This window comes from Oreochromis aureus, linkage group 13, assembly GCF_013358895.1.
Source record: "Oreochromis aureus strain Israel breed Guangdong linkage group 13, ZZ_aureus, whole genome shotgun sequence".
NCBI lineage: Eukaryota > Metazoa > Chordata > Actinopteri > Cichliformes > Cichlidae > Oreochromis > Oreochromis aureus.
Genome location: NC_052954.1, coordinates 33,656,222 through 33,676,785, shown reverse-complemented (window position 1 = coordinate 33,676,785; position 20,564 = coordinate 33,656,222). Strand labels below are relative to the sequence as shown.

The following is a 20,564-nucleotide window of genomic DNA, read 5'->3' as shown; positions in this document are numbered from 1 at the left end:
GATCAGGTAACGCCCCCCACCCCCCCACAATCACTGTGATAGGTTTATCGAATTCACACAAAATCTGACCTTCATTTAAAATGAAAACAGGCTGAATTTTTGTGCTTTTCAATCATTTTCCAGTATTTCTGAGTCCTCGTGGTTCCATAAAGTACAGGAAACAGTCACATGGAACTTTCAGGACAGAAAAACTGAAAAAAATCAGTTTTCCGATTTCTCCCAAATCTGTTTTTAATGACCGGGGTGGAGCTCCGTATGGTGGGATCTGTCGTAGTTTCAATAAGCAGCTCCATGTCTCAGGAACAGAAGCGAGCGCTGGTACCCTGCATGTTGGTTCTGTTTTCTGATTTCCCCTCTAAGTTTGTCTCCGTGTGGGACGGACGGCTGCTCGAAACAGGCGGCGGCACATTAATCCTACATGTTTGGTTGAGGCCGGCCCACACGTTAAGGTGGAGATGGAGCACATACAGTCGAATCAGTCCAGTCCTGCTTAAAATTCCTGCAGTCTGAACCCAAACAAGCCGTCATTATAATGAAGTGACTGCAGTTTGCAGCGGACTGTGCCTTTAAAGGTGGGATCCCCTGGGAGCACATTCACAGACATCATCAGTGTGTTTAGGAGATCGACTCATACGAAGAGCCAGGAGCACATGTGGTGGCTGTTTGGGGAGCAAGAGGAGTGGATCTCACACACACACACACGCACACACACACACACACACAGCTACAGCAAATGTGTGTGTTGGCTGTACTGAAGGCCCCGTGGGACGAACTGCTTCACCAGCTGTGTTCTGACACACAGGAACACCGAGGGCCTGGGGACAACACACACACACACACACACACACACACACACACACACACACACACACACACACACACACACACACACACAGATCACATGTGTGCACTCAACCGTGTCGGGATGAGAAACAAACAAACAAACTCATGGATATGCACACAAACACTGCAACAGCCGAAAACACGACTGAAACATTCCAACTTCTGAAGTCGGTGCATGAAAACCTTTTTTTCTACTCGAATTTAAAACAAAACTCCAGGAAACATCGGATTCTTTTCATCGCCTGTCTCGAATTAAAAAGGAATTAGAAAATTCTAATCAATCAAACACACACACACACACACACACACACACACACACTCTCTCTTCACACAGGCTCATTCTTCATCTCTCCCGAGGACGGAGGAGGAGGACGTGTGTTTATTCGTTTGTTGAACAGACACTTGACCTGGTTTCTCTGAGCTGCTCTGGGCCGAAAAACAGCTGGAGACACACACACACACACACACACACACACACACATATATACATTCAGGCATCTAGGCAATCAAAATATTTAAACTATATAGTGAACCTGGGCGGTAACGTGGGTTATATGATTTTAGAAATGTTAATTCGGTGAAATATTCAGCTGCTCAGCCATCGCACAGGATCCAAACTGCACATCTGCACTGAGAGTAGGACTGACAGTACGGGCGAAGATCTCAGGCAGGGTACGAACCACCACCACCACCACCACCACCCTGACACTTAAAGACAGCAGTTATTTTAAATAAATCCATAAGTATGGTCTGCCATCAGAAACCATTTCTGGGTCCAAACACTCGAATCAGTGCCATCAAATGATCAGTGCACACTGCACGTTTTTAAAAACTGAGCTCAAAGACGTGCTAATGAAAGCCTGGAGAGGCCGAGGATGACCACTGCAGAGTGTTTTTAGGGGACATCTGTGCTATGAAATAAATAAATGAAAGTCAAAGAACTGCATAAAGAGACGAGAGGCTCAGGAGCTGCTGCAGGGAATACAGTGACAGTTTATTCAGTCTGGGAAGCCTCGCAGCAAACACAGACGTGCACATGCAACTAGGCCCAACTCTGAGAAAAGAGGAGGAAACCTGAAGAGCCTCTGAAAGATGGAGCAGCCATGAGCTGGGAGGAGGGAGGAGGGTGGGGTCAGGTGGTTGAGCCAGGCGGGGGTGAGAGAGGCTGAGAGAGAGAGAGAAGGAGGTGAGTTCAGGTAAGTGCTGAGGGGTGTGTGTTTGTCAGGGAAACAGAGAGGGAGAGACGGGGTGTGTGTGTGTGCGTGTCTGTGTGTGTGTCTGTGTGTGAGACAGAGACAAAGAGCTGATGTCTTCATTTTGTAGAAAGCTGAAAAACGATCCAGTAGTTCACTGCACAATTTGATATGGACACACACACACAGATCTGAAGAATCATCATCAGATTAAGTTTCAGCAACAATGCAACAACGGCTGCTTAAACAGCGTGCGCACACACACACACACACACACAGTCTGAGCTCTCACATTTAAAGGAGCTTTTTGTAGTTTCCCTCTGCAGTGCTCAACTAACACTTTCACCAGCAGGGGGCAGAGTTTCACCAGTGTGGTGACGTTTCGTGTGCCGCAGGTTTCATTTAAAAACTGTAAAGAACGTCCTCCTCAAAAACACCCGAGGCAAATAAAAATTACAGCACTGCGCCATCTTGTGGTATAAAATGGTACTGATCACAATGGTACAGCGCGGGCCTAGTTCGACTTCTTCTGTGTCATGGAGATGGTTTCGTCCAGCACTGTTGATGCCGGTGCTTTGTATTAAACCATTTTTAAACCTATGAATTTACTTTTTAAGCATCTTTGACGGAGCCTGCATTAAACTGAACATTCACATCACATTTGATTTATTTGATGCATATTTTATCATTTGTAGGATCCCGTTATAGTCTCTGTATCTGTGCCGCAGTTACACACAACCTGAAGTTAGCACTGACTGCTTTCTTTCTGCTTTCACAATGACAATAAGGTAACAAATGAAAAACCAGCTGTAATGTTTCCCTCTGATTTAGCTTTGAATAGCTGCTCCTCTCCAACATTTAAACCAGGTTCTGCAGTGACATCATTGCGGTTTCTTACAGTTATGTGGTTATGTAGACCACCCTGACACGGGTTTATCTGGTGCTGTGCAAAAGTCCTGAACCACCCTCATTTCTTCTGTTTTTTGCGTAGATGTGATGTTAGGTTAGGATGAAGTAAGATTAGGCTGAGATTAGGGTAAAAGTTCAGGAAGCAGTGACTGTGGAGGAGAACATACCGTCCTCTCATGGCTGTAAATCTATAGTGTGTATTTAAACGTCAGCTAAGCCGTTAGTCATGAGCTAAAGAGTGTTTGCAAAGGGAGGTCAGCGGGGACATGTCCGCCTGTGTGTGTGGGGACTGACATGTATGTGGCTTATGCTCCATTTAAATGAAAGGCTGTCTCTGCACCACAGGCACTGGGTGTACACATTTTATTTCAAATGCACCAGAAAACACCAGCAGCTGCAGTGAAGTACGAGCAAATTAATCTGTGAATTACTCCAAGTTAAACTGAATAAACTTGTCCAATAAGTCGCCTGTAAATGAGGCATTAAATTTGTCTCCAAGTATGACATCATTGAGAATGTTGGCATGATTTAACTGAGCTTAAGTCTGCTCCTGTGATGCTCCTGTGATGCTCCTGTGGGCCTGAACACACATCACTATCACAGCTCTGTGTCCAGCTCTGAAAATCTCAGCAAACCTTTTTTTGCACCCGTAAAATCGAAAATTTAAAAAAATGAGTGTGTGTAGGTGTGAACCTGTGAGGGTCTGTGCATCCACGCCTCATACATGTACGTGTGTGTGTGTGTGTGTGTGTTGGCCTCAAACTAATGAGGTGGAAGATAAACAGTGAACGCTCCACATCATCAGGGTCATTAGCCAACAGCTAAGGACAGGAGGAGATCTCATTGGATCTGACACACACACACACACACACACACACACACACACACACACACACACACACACACACACACACACACACACACACACACACACACACACACACACACACACACACACACACACAGTGTGTGGCTTTTGCAGCTGAGAGAATGTGAAAATGATAGGATCGTACCTCAGTTCAGATTGTTTAACCGCTCTCTCTCTCTCTCTCTCTCTCACACACACACACACACACACAGTGCAAATTAAAGAAGGAGCACATAAAAAAACACAGCTGATAACTAATTAGCATAAATAAATCAGAATAGTTTGGCAAAAATAAAAAAAATCACTCAATGAGCTAAAATTTAAAGACAATAATAAATATGATGTCAACTGATCATCTTTTCCTCCTGCAGGTCTCACTGACATCTTTAAACCTTCCCTTTCTGTCTTAAATCACCCCTGACCCTCATCTCCACCCGCTCCACCCTCCCTGCACTCACTTTGATGGTTGACCCAGGGTATTTAAACTCATCCACCTTCACCACCTCTGCTCCTCGCATGTTCACCTTTCTTCCACCGACTTTCACTCCTCTCCTCTCCAGAGCACACCTCCACCCGCTCCCTGCTCTCGCTCCACATCACAGCGTTGCCTGCTGACACCGCAGTCCACAGAGACTCCTGCCTGACCCCATCCAACAGCCTGTCCATGACCCCTGCTCGTATGCAGGTTACATCCATTTTGTCTAAATGACACTGGAGCAAAGGTCAGAAATCACCGACATCGTTCTGATTCTCTGCGTCAGTGACAGAAGTACTGATGGAGCGTATTAAGTCTAAAACATCTGATTTTTTTGGGCGCTGATGACGTCGGTAATGAAAGAATGATGAAGAACACTGTCTCTCAGATACCAGACGGACAGCAGAGTTTTTAGGAGGAAGGATTTTTCCAGTGTCGGAGTTCAGAGAACGTATTCTTTATATTTTACTTGGTTGGTTTTACTGTACACATCACAAATGTTTTTACGCCTCAGTTTTTGTGTTTAGATCAGTTTTAGTTAAATGTAAGCAGCATCAGTCTAAATACAATCAGGGAATTTATTTTTACACGCCATACAAAGGGGCGGAGCCTGGACTGGAACCACGAGCTGCACAAACGTCGCCCAACAAACACGACTGTACCGGACGCCACAGCGTGAGCGTCGCTGTCTTTTTCTCGAAGTCTGCATCCATAAACACAAGCCCGTGTCGTACTTCCTCGTAACCTGGGTTAAAGTTGTGTTTGCTGCTGAGGTCGGAGGAGACTTCCTCCGTGCAGAGGACTGTCTGACAGCGTTGAGACCGGCCCGCTGTCTGCGCCCGTTGTTCTCCTCGGGGCCGAGTATCGACAGCGGTGTCGCCTTCCCCTGTTTGTTCGATACCTCTGTTCTCTGCTTCCTGTCTGTGCGACACCCGACGCCACCAACCCGTGTGTGTGCGTGCGTGTCTGATGCCGCAGTATTTGCAGGCAGAGCGGGGGATAAAGTTGCATGTTGTTCTTTTCATGGTGGCGTTTTTCTGAGCGATGGATCCCTGAGAGGATTTAATATTGGTGGCGTACACGGGCCTCGCTGACCATAAACACGCCGCCTCACCCCGCGGCTGGAGGCAGACGGAGAATCAGCACAAACACTAAATAATCAAACCTGAGCTCGTAACACTCACACGAGTTTAAGCTGTGACAACCAATATTTCACGCGCGTTTTCAAGCTTTTGGAAATGTTTCCGCTCCTCGGCATCACTCCCACTGATCTATGAATCCACCGACCTGTGAGCAGACGCCTCCTTTCCGTCTGCACAGCTTTGAGACTGCAGCTGATGTAAACCTGCCTCTTTCATATACAGCGAGGACAGAGCTGTGAGGTGGAACGGCTCTGCTGTGCTGCCGAGTCTGGAGAGGAAAAAATAAAGCGTGCCTGTCAATATGACAGATGTGTTCTCTGTGTTGTAGCACCGGAGGGCGAAAGCAGATGCTGTGAAGGACTCCGTTTCTTCAACATGCCCTTTAAAGTGCAATATTTTAACTGAGGTGACCTCCCCGCCGCTGCCGCCGCCTCAGACACACGCATACAGCAGCATCAGGATCAGCCTGACCCCCTGCGGCGGGACGATCCTCCCCGTGTGTGTGTGTGTGTGTGCACGCGCTCACCCATGCTGTTGGTGGAGCTGCACCACATCAGCAGACAGCCGGTGCACAGCAGGTTGAGCACCCCGAACAGCAGGATCCTCCACGACTGCAAACGACAACAAACAAACAAGAAAGCCGTCAGAGAGCGGCGAATGCAGCGGCTCAAGCTCTGGGTCGAGGTCCTGCAGAGGCCCCATCATACCAACAAACAGTCCTTTAATCAGCATCACATCGACGAGAGGCACGAGGGACTTTATTTCACTCATAGTGCTAAAGAAATTCACTGTTTTGAAGCTTTTTACTGACTGCGATGGATCAGTGTGGTTAACCATGTGAAGCAGAACAGATACAATCATTTTAACTTTATTTGCACGCTAAAATACGTGAGGCAAATCTTTTTAGAACATGCAATGGTAACACAAAGGTTCATAAACAAGCAGGAACACCAGCGCTACTCAGACATCTTAGCATCCCGCGAGCAAGGAGCAGCGTCAGCTGATCAGAGCCAGGCTTTGATCAGCTGACGCTCAGCAAACCAAACCAAACCCAGAGCGACACAAGATATTTTTTTTTTTATTAACTTAACTTAGGCTTAATCACTTCTCAACCACTCAGTCATTGTCAGTGTTTCAACGAGGAATGCAGGATGTCCTGCAGACGCCTCTCCTCTGACAGGCGATCAGAGCTCCAGTCGGACTGGGAGCTGCTGGTTTTGGCTCTTGGACAGAGAGGGTGAGTTTCCCACCTGCAGTCCTGCTGCTCTGAGCTCGGTGAGATTTAAGTAAACGCTCTGAGTGAACGAGGCTTGGCCGTGCGGCAGGACACGCTCGCTGAGGTCTGAATCAGAAACACGAGCCCAGAGGAAGGTCACATTCAGAGCGCGAGAGCAGGAAACGGGCTCGGTGATGACAAAGAGCAGCTCTGCCCGTCAGGAACATCTGCAGGTCCGAGCCTCTTATTCCAAACAGAGAAATAAATGAACCAGAACACCAAGCGTATACAGCCCTGAGCCACGCCTCATTTCTTTATATTTTGCCTCTAAGGAGCCAGACTGTCTTGTAATTCTTAAACAGGTCTTGAAAAATAGTTCTCCAGATTATCTGAAGGTATTTTTAAGTTGTTCTCTGGACATTGGCTGCTTTTTCACTCATTTTTAGTGCAGTCGTTGTACTTGATCATTTTCACAGCAGTTTCATGTTTGTTAAACATGAAACCACTACCTGCGACTCATTCAAGCATAAATAGCTTCAAACTCAAAGGATGATTTAGTGTTATGTCTACACACAACTGAGCACCAGTTACCAGCAGGTGTTTCCATTTCTTTAGTAGAATCCATGAAAAATGTTAAAATCTGACATAAAATAGTATTTTTGCACCAAGGTGATTCCCAAAGAGCTGTTAGCTGAAAACATATGGAGCACAAAAGAAGAAGAATTTCTTCTTCTCCTTTTTATTTGCAACAGATGAGAGATGACCTGGACCTTCAGCTGATCGTCTACTGTTGACTGAAGCCTCCTTAGAAATGTCTCGTGGAAGGGCGGCTGTCAGTATTTCCATGTATGTTTGCATGTTTCAATAAATTACTGCATCTATTTCCCATTTTTTAAGCAACACATAAAAAAATGATGGGTTGGCTCAAGACTTTTACACAGTTCTGTGCTTCTTAGCATTTAATGATACGCACCAGGAGACCCATAGGCAGCAGGGCTCGCAAAATTTCAAAATCCCTCGTAGCCCTTTGGGCAGGCACTCTTCAGTTTTTGGTAGCCCAAAATAAATTTAAGTAGCCCGAATAAAAAAGAGAGTTCACTCTTTGCAACATAGTACGCTGTTCTAAACAGATTTTTCAGGTTTATTTTTAGTATGTTCTTTGCAATTGGTGTTTGTTTTGGGACAGATACTGCAGACTGAGCAACAATGCATTTCTCATGGATTCTGATGGGGTCTTTCTTAAACTTACTGGTCCCAGTAACAAAGGCGCTTGTCGACTCAGAAATCGAGGGAAAACCAACAACACACCCGGCAGAACATGATGTTATTTAGCTCGTCATATTGCAGCCACAGAAATTCTTTTGTCCATGAAACCAAAAAAGCTGAGCTTTCTTTTTCCCTCATAGTCTGATTTGTCAAAACTTTTCCGTTTTGTGGTCGGCTTTTCTTTGGCTGTCACTTCTTCACCTTGACCTGTCTTATTTGGCTCAGCAGAACTAAAATATATATCCTGCTGCTTTTACACATGCACACATAACGGTCAGCGATTCTCTGCGCAATCAACCTCTCACGTGTTTAAGTTTGCTGCGGGAGATTTCAGTTGTCAGGTTTGAATAGTAAGCTAATGAGTGATAAGACGATGTCGACGAGTGAAGGCAAAAAACAAGCGCAAATTCAAACACGATTTCAATATGTCACATATCGACAGTGGCTCACCGATGCCAATGACATAATTACTCAGCTACATTTCCGAAAGAATGCAAAAGCATTGACATATATTTTTCCTTCCTATGATAGCCCGACGGGCAGGGCTGTGATAGATTTTGGTAGCCCGACTGGAAAAATCACTAGCCCCGGGACGTCGGGCTAGCGATTTTGCGAGCCCTGGGCAGGATGTATAAAGACAAAAATTAGGCCCTAAAGCAGGCCCTTGTGGAACTCCATGTGTCATGGTGGCTCAACATTACCTGAGAAAGCTACAGCAGTGTTAGCTTCTGTCCTCATGTATGGTTTGTGTTGGGAGCCGGTAACGTGGCGACATTAGTGATTACTGGATGTTATTCCCAACAGGAAACCTTTGGGATTTTTTAAGGGAACATCCAACTTGACTCAAAGAAAATCCTGCTGTTAAACCAATGTCGTCCTTCTCTCACCCCAACCGGTCACAGCAGATGGCCCCGCCCCTCCCTGAGCCTGGTTCTGCTGGAGGTTTCTTCCTGTTAAAAGGGAGTTTTTCCTTCCCACTGTCGCCAAAGTGCTTGCTCATAGGGGGTCATATGATTGTTGGGTTTTTCTCTGTGTTTATTATTGTAGGGTCTACCTTACAGTATAAAGCGCCTTAAGGCGACTGTTGCTGTGATTTGGTGCTGTGTAAATAAAACTGAATTGAGAAGATTATCTTACTTATTATACCAAAACAATGCTTGTACTTCACTTTCTATTTTAACAACAGAACAGCTGACCAAAGTGCTGTACAAAAACAAAAAGAAAAAAATATAAGAGCAAGAATACAAGAATAAATCAGTACAGGTGCATAAAAAGGTAAGAAGTTTAACACAGATGACAACTCACACTGGTTTAAAAGCCAAGGAGAAAAGGGATGGAGCTGCCTGGCCTCCAGAGGCAGCTCGTTCCTCATTATAGGAGCCAACACTGCAAAGGCTCCGTCTCCTCAGGATTTATAAAACGTCTTCAGGACAGTCAGCCTGGTTAGCTGATCTAAGAGCACTCGACAGCACGTAAGGGTGAAGCTCAGACAAATAAGAAGGGGCAAGAGACATATTCCTATTGTTTGCATAAAGCTTTTATTGTTACAATTTGCTTTACAGCTACTTTTATCCTTTGCATTTAGTTAAGAGTCAAAAGAAATTCAACTGCGTCTTCCTACAATGACAAATAAAATATCTCGATCTTAACCTTAATAAAAAGCATTTTTTTTAAAAAAGCACATAAGGCGCGTTTAAATCTTTGTGGGTTTTATGGGGAAACACACGAAGGTGACACAACTCCAAGAAATAAGTCCGCAGGTAAACGTTCAGTGTTTTTACTGTGAGTACAGCTCGTTCCCTCAGCCTGGATGTGCAATCAGCAGAATTTTCAATGAAGAGAAAAAACCTTGAGTCCAGGCTGCGTGTCCGTGTGTGTGCGCGTGTGTGTGCACGCCTGTGTGTGTCAGAGGGGAGAGAAACGGGAAATGGAGCGAGGCGGGCGAGCGACTGTGTGTTTGTGTCCTGGCCTGTCACTTCGTGTTGGAGTCATATGCCGTGGTGGGGAGCGCCGAGTGCTGTGAAATCTACAATTACTGTGGTGTGCTGTGTTATGACAGCGTCGGGGCGTCTGGTGACAGCACTAGCCAGCGACAGGCATGGGAGACCTTCAGAGTGTGTGTGTGTGTGTGTGTGTGTGTGTGTGTGTGTGTGTGTGTGTGTGTGTGTGTGTGTGTGTGTGTGAGGGAGAGAGAGAGAGAGAGAGAGAGTGTGTGAGTGAGTGAGTGTGTGCAAACACAGAGACAGCACTCGAGCCAAAACATCCCCCCCACCTCCGCTTCCTTCCACGTACGCAGAGCGCCCAGGGGAGAGCGCACGGCGGCCACATTGCGATGCTCTGCTGCCCCCGTTTGTCCGGTGGCGGCCTCGCCCGACCGTCCGGCGGCAGCGTGACAGCGTGCCAGCTTATTGAGGCTACATGTGACACTGGAGTGACAGAGCCACAGAGGGTCAGTCACCAGGTACTGTATTAAATTCCCGAGTTGCTGCTGATGCCAGGCCCAATTACATCATCAGTGAGCACCGTGGCGCACCACGGCATCACCACGTAGCGCCAGGCACATGTGTGTCATCGCGGCGAGCAGAGGTGTGACTCACACCAGTCTCGAGACTTTGTGCAGGATTGTGGGATATTTTTTTGTGTGTGGCGAAACCTACTGAGGCTCGCTTTCGGTGGCAATTAAAACACAAGGAGTGACCTCCAATGACCTCAGTGCGGCGCTCAGACCACGCCGTCAGGCCTCGCTGTCTCCAGGGTGGCAGTGTTCTCCTCTCAAAATAAACCCACTTACATAATGAAGCGGCGGCGACTGCAGACGAGTTTTCCCGCTCGTTTGAAGCCTGCCATCCTGCAGTCGTGTCCTTCCCGATGTCCCTGTTCAGCTTCGTCGGGACGTTTTGCTGCCAGAACGTCGATGCAGCTCCGCAACCATGTGCTGAGGAAGAACTGCAAGAAGCTTTCCACTTGTCTGTGAAGGTTCTCAGTCATCCAGGTCATCGTAGTCAAAGGAGTTTGGAAAGAAAAGCGTCTGGACTTCTTTAAGTTGCTTGAAGACGTTTGACCCTCATCCGAGAAGCTTCTTCAGTTCCACTTCTTCATCCCAGGTCTAAAGTCTCCTCCTGTGTTGGAGGAGGATCGCGAGACGGTCCCGGGTTTGAAATCGGTCTGAACACATGCACATTCAGCTAAACTTGTGATTTTAAATTGTCTGTAGGTGTGAATGTGACTGGTTGTCTGTCTCTCTTTGACCTGTGATGGACTAGCGACCTGTCCAGGTGTACCCGCCCCTGTCCCCCCAGCTGGGACGGCCCAACCCCCCCTCAGCTGACGTTTGGTGCATTTTCAGCATCTTCTTCCCGCCATGTGATGTCGTTTGTCTTGACGAAGCTCTGAAGACGTTTTTTAGGTTTTGAAGCCCTTCAGTCTCAGATGCCGTCTGATGTTTATGGGGCTGCAGTCGGCACCAGTAACGGCCTGAGTTTGGGTCAAGGGTCATCCAGTGTCTCGACAGACAGCCAACGGCTCAGGATCCTTTAAGAAAGTCCAAATGACCATCTTACTGCGTCCCACCTCAGCAGTGATGGTGCGTGCGAGAGACGCTGTTTATGCAGTTCAACAACCCGACCATGTTCAAAAAGGGAACATTTGTTTACCTTTGCCATCAGGACGTCATGACAGTGTGACTACCTGACAGGAAATGACAATAAATCCACATTTTTGCACAGATTTAAAGACACGTGGTCCTAAACTTTTGATCAGCTGTAAAACAGCCTGTTTCAGTTTAAGCGTTGTTTTCAATAAATTTCATGCTCAAAAAAATGTTTCGTCTCACTCCCATTTCTTCTTGTTGCTTGTTGAAGCTCTACTTGGAACCTTGTTACGATCCAACCATGCAAAATATGAATTTTGGCCATTTTCAGGTGGTTTTAAACTTTTGATCAGGACTGCATCATCTCTCTGGCCCCCTACCTTTACATTCGAACTAGCCTGACTTCAGTGCTGCTGATTTTCCTCCATCATTTGTACGTTGTAGAAAAACTTCAGACAGTGCCCCTTTAAGTTCTGCACCTTGTAAATCCTCATTTTAATGTAACAGCTGGGAGGAGAGCCGCACTGATCGCTGAATGGGAACGTTTTTAACGCTCAGTTTTTCTGATGTTGGGAATTAAAGGAAATGGGTGACAGCAGAAGATACAGCTGGAAGAGTCTGACAGTAGCGTCATCACACAGTCACATCCATTTCTGTTGGCCGTGAAGCCGCAGGTAGCTGCTGCAGTATTCTCCTGAACAATAGGTGTCGCCACTCAGACGATCTACCACACATGTGAAAGGAAGAAGTCAAAACCAGAAGCAAAGGCATTAAGAAGTGTTTTTATTTTTTAACAGAAGGGTTCATCTTTTTGAACATCTGCAGCACACCGGTATATAAAATCTGAATCTGTGAGCTTGTGTACGGATGTGTCACGCTGGTCAAAGGTGACACGATCGTACGCTTGCGTCTTCAACCAAGCCCAAAGTCGAGAGTTGCACCACCAACCAAAAAGACATCAAACCGGCCGCTCGCACCGGTGGAGGTGATGACAATTTGGTGACGGTGATTCCTTCCATTTAAACCACTGGATACGTCTATTACCTGGCAAAGTCTTGCTGCCTCTTTTTGAAATAAAACTATTTCTAAATGACTGTCCTGGGTTTCACTGAGCCACACTCACAGCCTTACACTGCTTCTCTCCACTACATCTACATACAACTCTTTTCCCATCATCACACACAGACGCCGTTTGTGCCTCGTCCCACTACGAGTTCATGTGAATCAGAATCAATAAAGTATTCTGATTCTGATTCACATGAACTCGTAGTCGGACTGGGAGATCCGCCGCTGACTTTTCCAGTTGGTAACCACCTTTGCATGACCACTTGACTGATATTAGGAAACAAAGGCCATCATCCAGATGGTGCAGGACGTGCGTTCACTTTGAGGCACATTCAGGCAGCGAGAGTCTGACGCAGACTTCGTTTCACAGACCTAATGTCGACATTTATGGCATGAAACTGCAGATTTCAGCGATCAATAAAAATATCTGCATCGTGCTGATAAAACCTCAAATCAGATGTTGAGGAACTTTATTGCACAAACAGGAGATGTAAGCGGAGACTGGAGGCGAGGTGCTGAGGAAGCACGTCTCAACTTTCGCTGCTTTGAACCGTGTTTGGTCGCTAAGCCGTGTACGACACCGCGTAATCCAATCCCGGGCTCTACGGGGAGGCCGGACCCCCTGCTAGTGCATCGCCAAAGTGGATTATAGCACAATAACACACACACACACACACACACACACACACACAGATTTAATCCTTTCGCATTCATTATCATGCCTTCAGTGTTTTTGCTTTTTTTGTCCTGTTCTGAAACATTTTTAGCTCCACATCTGTCCCTGTTTTGTTTTGGCTCTACTTTTTCTTAATGCACTCTAATTGTATTTTTATTTATAAGCAGGAATCAGGACAATCTCTGTTTCAGCTCCCTGTTTTTATGTTGTTGTTGTTGTTGAATATTTAATTTATGTGTACGGGGGAATCGCAGAAGAAGAATTTAAAGTCGTGTTGCAGGAAGGGCGAGAGATGCCGACGAGACGCCTACAGCAGGCGGCGTGAACCAGAGGCTGCAGCGGGAGCCAGAAGCAGGAAAACAAGGCCTGAACACAAGCTACGTGTGCGCGTGCGATGTCTGAAGCACTGACATTTGCACTACACAGCTCTTAACAGAGTTAGCATTTAGTTCAAGCTGCTCAGATTTAGGAGCCAGGACAGCTGGATTTCAGTGAGAGCGAAGGATTGAGGAAACCCAATACATGAATTAACCAAAGGACCATTCAGTCTATTTATTTCATGTCACTGTTTTTTAATAGACTGGCATTACTCTGCTTGTTACAGCTGGAGATGTTTTCACATTTTGTGATGGACCGATCCAACTTTTTTCCATTCTCCTTAGATACCGATACCTCGGCTTTGGGAATCTGCTGACCCCGAGCACTGATCTGATGTGTGTTAAAAATAATACGGGGGCCAAGTCCTCACCTTTGCCGTGGATCCATGTTTTCAGGCCGTGCCGAGCCAGGCTTTATGATTTCAGGCCCGGACGCTAAACGCTCACCTACGAGCCTGGCCTGGCCTTCGAGATAAGCCGAGGAGTTAAAAATAGATCTGCTGCTCCTTCGTGTTGCAAGCGAGCCAGCTGAGGCGGCTCAGGCGTCTGATTCGGATGCATCCAGAGCGCCTCCCTTTGGAGGTTTTCTGAGGACAGCCAGCTGGGAGGAAACCTCGGGGTAGACCCAGAGAAAGAAACCCAAACCTGAGCGTGATAAAAGCGTGTTCCCATTTCTGCTCAGTCTTTCTTTCCCTTTTTATTCTCTGGCTTTTAAACCGCACTGAGTTCTGATGACTGTTTATTCACTTCATGTTTTATTCTTTTAGCTCCACAGCATAGACTCAATAGACTCAACTGAAACAAGACTTCAGAGTCGAATGTGCTCAGATTTGGTCACCGAGCAGCGATCTCTGCTGGAAGCACCATTAATAAGTCAGAGGTGGTGGAAACCTCTCAGGGTTGATGGAGGGTTGTTTTAAAGGCCTGGAGTTTGGTGTTAAAGGATTATCTGGATCCAGACCGAGCGTGGTAATCGACCAAATGAACTGACAGGCTGACGACGACCACCCACAGAGACTAGCCGCCTCCTGGTGTGGGTGATGCTGGTGAGTGCGTGCCATTTGCTTTTACAGCCTGTGATTTGGTCATTCGAGGGCGGGTAGCAGTGACACAAGAGACTTTAAATTAAAACACATAATATATCCACACATCCTTTAATCAGATGACCTCTTCACTCACTTCAGCGCATACATGCAGACTTTAGGAAGTCACCAGGGCCTCGTGATTTGAGACTTCCTGTGACCGGTCGTCGTTTCGATGTTTAAACAAACTCCAATCGTCGTTTTCACCGCACACAGACTGTTCACCTACACCAGCCACAACCAGCTCAAAGATGTAAATATCAGTCTGACGGAGCACAAACACAAACTCAAAGGTTTCACTGGTGAAAATCTCGCTCCTGTGTGTTCGTACGTTTATAGAAATGAAACGTTAGCCCGATCTGCGATAAGGTGTGCGTGTTATTCCCAGTGAGTTTGCACCATTACAGTTAAAACACCCAGCGCTGCATGTTCACATAAAACATGATTAAACTTTCACATAATAAAAAGCTCGCTCTGTTTCAGTCTTTTCTATTTATGGGTCTTTATGATGTCAGAGAGAGACACTCATGTGCAGAAGCCCCACCCACCTGCTTTTCAAACCTTATTTTTCCAAAAGCAGCCAATCAGAAGAAAGTCTTTGGAGGTAGGAGGAGCTAAAGCAGCTTGTTTCAGCTGAGGGTGCCGTATAAGACAAAGAAGGATTATTCTGAGCTGTTAATCATGCAGAGCTCACCACAGGGCTGTTTTTACCTGCACGGCTCATCGAGTGTGGAACAAATAACAAAAGCTGGTTTCTGAACAGATTTCGGTGGATTTGAAACTGCACAGAGTCACAGGTTGAGTCATGAAAGTTTGAGGGAAAGGTTCGCTACTTAAATCCTAAATTCTGCTCGGTTTAATCTTCCAATCAGAAGGAATATCCTAAACTTTTACCGAAAAGCAGCAGCAAAACAGACGACAGCAGGAAGCAGGTGAACGGAGGCTCTGACGGCGCTCCGAGGACCTTTAACAAGCTAAAGAACGTGAAATCAGCTCACGGATGACGGTGTTTTCCTCTGAGGGATTCATCCCTGCTGGAACACAGTGACCTTTCAGGAAAACAGGATTACAGGAGGTGTTTGGGCTGGGCTCAGCGTATGACACACAGCGTCTAACCAGCTTATCGGGATTATAACGTGAGGATCCTTCAGATGATCGCCGCTCAGTGAAAACGAGAGGAGGCCAAACAACCGAAGCCCGGAGAGGACACGACACGTTTCATCACTTACTCGTCTGTCTGAGGCCACCAGCCTGAACTCCTGCAGAAGCTTCCCAAAGACGGATCTGTGCGTCTTCCTGAACGGGTGAATAGTCCCCTGAAAATTCAAAGCACACGAGGAAGAGCCATCAGAAGCAAAATACAACCCCTCGGTCCAGCTGTCAGTGAAATTAAACTACAATCAGGTTTAGAAGAGCAGAGCAGCAGGCAAACATTGACCTACACTGCCACCATGTGGCCACGTGTTGTAGCACATTTATTTCAGCTTCCTGATAACCTGCAGAACAACTTTATTCTAAGAAAACACTTTAAAGGACTCCAACTTTAACCAGGCACAGCGACTCACAGAGTTTTATTCTACTGAATCTAACCAACATACAGAGGCAGAGCAGCCCCAACACTCAGCACAGCGCGTCTATTACATTTATATGTTTTGTTCTTAAATAGAAGCGCTCTGCTGAGAGTGTGGGGGATGCTTAAGGCCTGTTTGAATTCGGTATCAGTTTGGTAGCATCGCATTAACACACAGGTGAACCGGAGACTCTGTAACACTGAACAAAAATAAATCACACTGAAGTCGGGCTCAGTTTATCATTCTGGGTCAGATCCACGAAGCCCAGTCTGATCCTCATGGGCTGTTTAGGTTTTTTTAAGTTAAACTAATTTTTAAAACAGTTTTAAGACTCACTACACATTTAAAATCCTGGGACATGTTAATATAACAAAAAGAGCACCTCTCAGCTTTTCTACATGATACACAGATTTGCTGTAGAAAATGGAAAAATGTCTTTCTGTAAAATTTTAATTCTAACATTTAACTGTTTATCGGTTACTTTGGTGTAGTATGAATCAGCCATGAGCTCTTTATCAGCAGGAAAGCTGTAAAACGCCTGAAAATGTGGGCCAGATTGCAGACAGGGTTACAGCTAAAATTCTGCAGGTTTTAAAGAAGTTGGTCCTGAGTAGGGCTGCCACGATTAGTCGACTAGTCACGATTACGTCGACTATCAAAATCGTCGACGACTGATTTAATAGTCGACGCGTCGTTTGTAGCTTTGTAGGATCCCAAAAGACGCAGGAATAAGTAGTAGGATTTAAGAGTGTAATAACGGACTGAAACAGAAGATGGCAGCACTGCATGTACAAGGATGCCAGCTGCTGTTAAACCCCGAAGAAGAAGAAGCTGTGTCCCAGAATTCATAGCACAGCCCAGCTCAGTTTCCAACAATGGCGGCAGCTAGTTAGTTTTAATGTTACTTTTATTATTCTTTCTGGGTCACAAAATAAACGTTTAACATATTTTCAGGCGAGAATGTAGCTGTGTAAACCTCAAATATCTGCTCAGTTTATCAAGACACCACATATTTTCAAAAGCGCCCGAGGTTTTCGGAGACGTCTGTTACCCACCAGCTCGATAGCTAGCCGGGGCAAGGCTCACTAGAGCCGGTGAGAACACCGGACCCCGGCAAGTCTTTTCGCTACTCAGCTTAAACATGATATATAAGTCACTTAGATAACTTAAAAATGTTATTTTTTGGCTTTTTTCAGTATTTTATTTGTTCATGAGTAAATCGGTTTGGCTGAAAGTTATAGTTTTTACACAGCTGAATAAACCTCAAGCAGACACCTGATTATCAGAAGTGTGAGATGCTGGAGAATATACTCCGGTGTCCTGTTATATTTTAGATAGCAAGGAGCAGACGGCTGCGTTTATTAAACTCCACCGAAACAATCTGCAAATTTCATTTAAATTTAATAAACTATCATCTTGTCTTTATTCTTAGTTAGCACATACCTTAAACACTTAAAGTTGTAAGCTAATGATAGTTATATAAGAGCAGATGCATGCTGGTGCAATAAGCTGTACGTTTTACGTTCAATGGATGTATGACCTGATTAGTTGACTAATCGCAAAAATAATCGGTGACTAGTCGACTATCAAAATAATCGTTTGTGGCAGCCCTAGTCCTGAGACAGAAATGTTTTGACGTTACACCAAGTAACATCAAACCAACAGTTTTCAGCTTTTCTATGTCCTCAGACGATGAATGTACCTGCTGTTAATGTATAAAAACCAGATATAACTCTGTAAAACCCTAAAACTCCAAGCGTGTGCTCAAAAACAGCTAAAACCCAGAAAAACAACAGACAACACTGCAGAAACTTTACCCCAAAGAAAATGTTCATTTTAAATTAAATATTTTATGTTTGCATTTTCCTGACAAATGACTGTTTTGTAGCACACACGAAAGATTTAATTGAAGCTTTGCCTGGCTTCTTTCTACAAACTCCTACAAATCCTAAAAGTTTGTTCCCAAAAACATGAACGAAACTCCTGAGTTGTCCTTCGCAGCCCAGTTTCACACTGGAGTCATAAAAGAGAAACTATGACTCTGAAACCTTCAGAGGAAACTCACCAGGACGTAGGTGTCGTGCTCGTGCTTCTTCCTGTGCATCGGGACGTCTGTGGACGACAAAAATCAGTCAGTGTGTTACTACAGAAGGACTCAAAAGTGTGATTACAGCCTTATCAGACAGAAACGTTTGCCCCGTCTCAGGTTTCTCGAGCTTTTGATTGGATGGGTCACAGCTGATGGGGTACTTGATGCCATTCACCATCACTAGTTCTCAGAAGAACCACATCTTAAGCTGCAGTACTTTTTTTTTCCTGCTCTGCAGCCTCCGTTAACTCATCAGAGCTGCACATAAACCAGTTCTCCACCTGCTGCAGGTGCTGATCCTCCAGCTTGTAGCAAAGACACAGTCAGGTCAGCCACAGTCATCTAACCAGGGCTTTCCACAGATCAGATCCCTTCTGTTCTTCAGCAACATGGTGTTTTTCATCCAAGTCATTGACAATTTAAAAGATTTATCTGATGATTCACAAGACGTCCAAACTGATATTAACATGCTGAGCATGTTTCAGCTGATTTCACATTAACCTCGAGACTGCAGATGGAAGAATCTTTTTATGTCCTGCTGTCTCCTGCAGCTTCTCCATCTAAAAGGAACTAGTTTCCTATAAAATACCTGCACACATACCTCACAGGTGAAGTGAGCAGATATTAGTGAGTCTTTCTTTAAGATGAAATGGAGCAGTTACCACCAGGTTCTGCTGACTCCTTTTCCAGCAGAAAGGTACGACTAACCCTAGAGTATGAGCCTGTTGGTTTAACAGCTGCGATGGTTGTTGCTGGATCCACCAAGAAGGACCAAAAGAGTCACGTTAGGCTGATTATTTAGCAGCTCTTGTGGGAAACACGGGAGCCGGCGGAGGACTCCTGCTTCACCTTTTTCCATTAAAGGAGAGGAAGCAGGGACGGCGGAGGAGTGGAAATACGTCGTTTAGACGTTAAACTGCTTTCTATGTACTGATTATCCGGGTACAGCCGTCACCAAAAAAAGACAACAGGTCTAACTGACTCAAACCGGCCGTTAGCCACGGTGCTAGTGTCGTTTCAGCCGGTAAACTCCGGAGCAGCTGATTGAATACGTGTTGTTAGCCGTTAGCCTGCTAGCATAACAAACCTGAATCCTTGATGTTGAGGACATCCACCGACACCATGTCCGGTTTATCCAGCGGCCCCACCTTCCTCTCCGTCACCCCGGACGGCACCACGTCCGGCTTCGGGCCGAACTTTCTCGGGTAAAAGTCCCCGGCATTGTGATAAGATAGACTCGAGGACGTGGACATCATTCCGTCCATCGCCATTTTGGACTTCCTGTTCCCATCAGCCTGTTCTTTCTTTTGGCTGCGCCGCGCATGCGCAACTCCATAGATTTGCATAGCACCGATCAGCGGTAGCGCTGAACACAGGAGCTGCTCATGTGATTTACAGATCTGCTGTTCTCCAGATCAAGGTACGGAAGACCGTTTGGGACAAGGCTTTTTTTTCATACACTTTAGAAATTAAAATATTTAAATTAAAAACTGTTAGTGTGAGCTCCAAGTCCAGAGAAAGTGAGAGAAAGGGCATCCTGCAAAAAATCTTTGCCAAATCAAACATGTCACAGGGGAGCATGATGAAGGAAAAGCCGGCTTGTAGAGGTGAGGGTAGGGACTTTAAATTTAGGGACTTGTGTCACGTTCCAGATACCTTTGAACTCAGATCCCAGAACTCCAGAGTTAGCGTGTTCCCGACAAAGCTAGGAAAAAATGTCTTGATGCATGCTCAGTCATCCAGGTAAGTAAATAGCAAAAGGTTAATTCTGTTTATCTGGACATTTTCAGTGGGAGAAACGTTTCGTCACTCATCCAGGTGAGTTCTTCAGTCTCAGCTGACTGCAGGTTTCCAACCTTATAAACAGGACATTTGCACAATGACTGAAACCAGCCCACTGAATGAACAATGGGCTGGGAGGTCAGTTTATGATTTTTAATATGCAAATTCTCATGAAAATTGTCATCAGTCTGTCCTGACTCTGGACACTTCTCACACATTGAAATCAAATGTGTGATAAGCTGCATGATTCAAATACAAGTTCATACTTTTATTTTACAATAAAGAGAAAAAGAGAGAGAGAAGGAACCGTGCAGACAGAAAGGTGACGGGCTCAGGTGGTGTACAAAAACAGCACAAAGAGTACCTCCTGTTTGTGTTAGTATTAGGGCTACTACATAAGATGAGAGCTAAATGTTCCCAC

General features: G+C 45.6%; 1 protein-coding gene across 1 annotated transcript in view; it reads right to left on the bottom strand.

The window, feature by feature from the left end:
- slc30a6 (solute carrier family 30 member 6) overlaps positions 1 to 19,684 on the bottom strand; it is a 58,495-nt gene extending 38,811 nt beyond the window's left edge. The window contains exons 1-4 of the mRNA XM_031759244.2: positions 19,449 to 19,684; positions 18,338 to 18,384; positions 15,931 to 16,017; positions 5,957 to 6,041 (exon numbers count right to left, since the gene is read on the bottom strand). Coding sequence (XP_031615104.1) covers positions 5,957 to 6,041; positions 15,931 to 16,017; positions 18,338 to 18,384; positions 19,449 to 19,632 — 403 coding nt within the window. The 5' untranslated portion in view covers positions 19,633 to 19,684. The remainder of the gene's footprint in view (positions 1 to 5,956; positions 6,042 to 15,930; positions 16,018 to 18,337; positions 18,385 to 19,448) is intronic.
- Between the last annotated feature and the right edge of the window lie 880 nt (positions 19,685 to 20,564).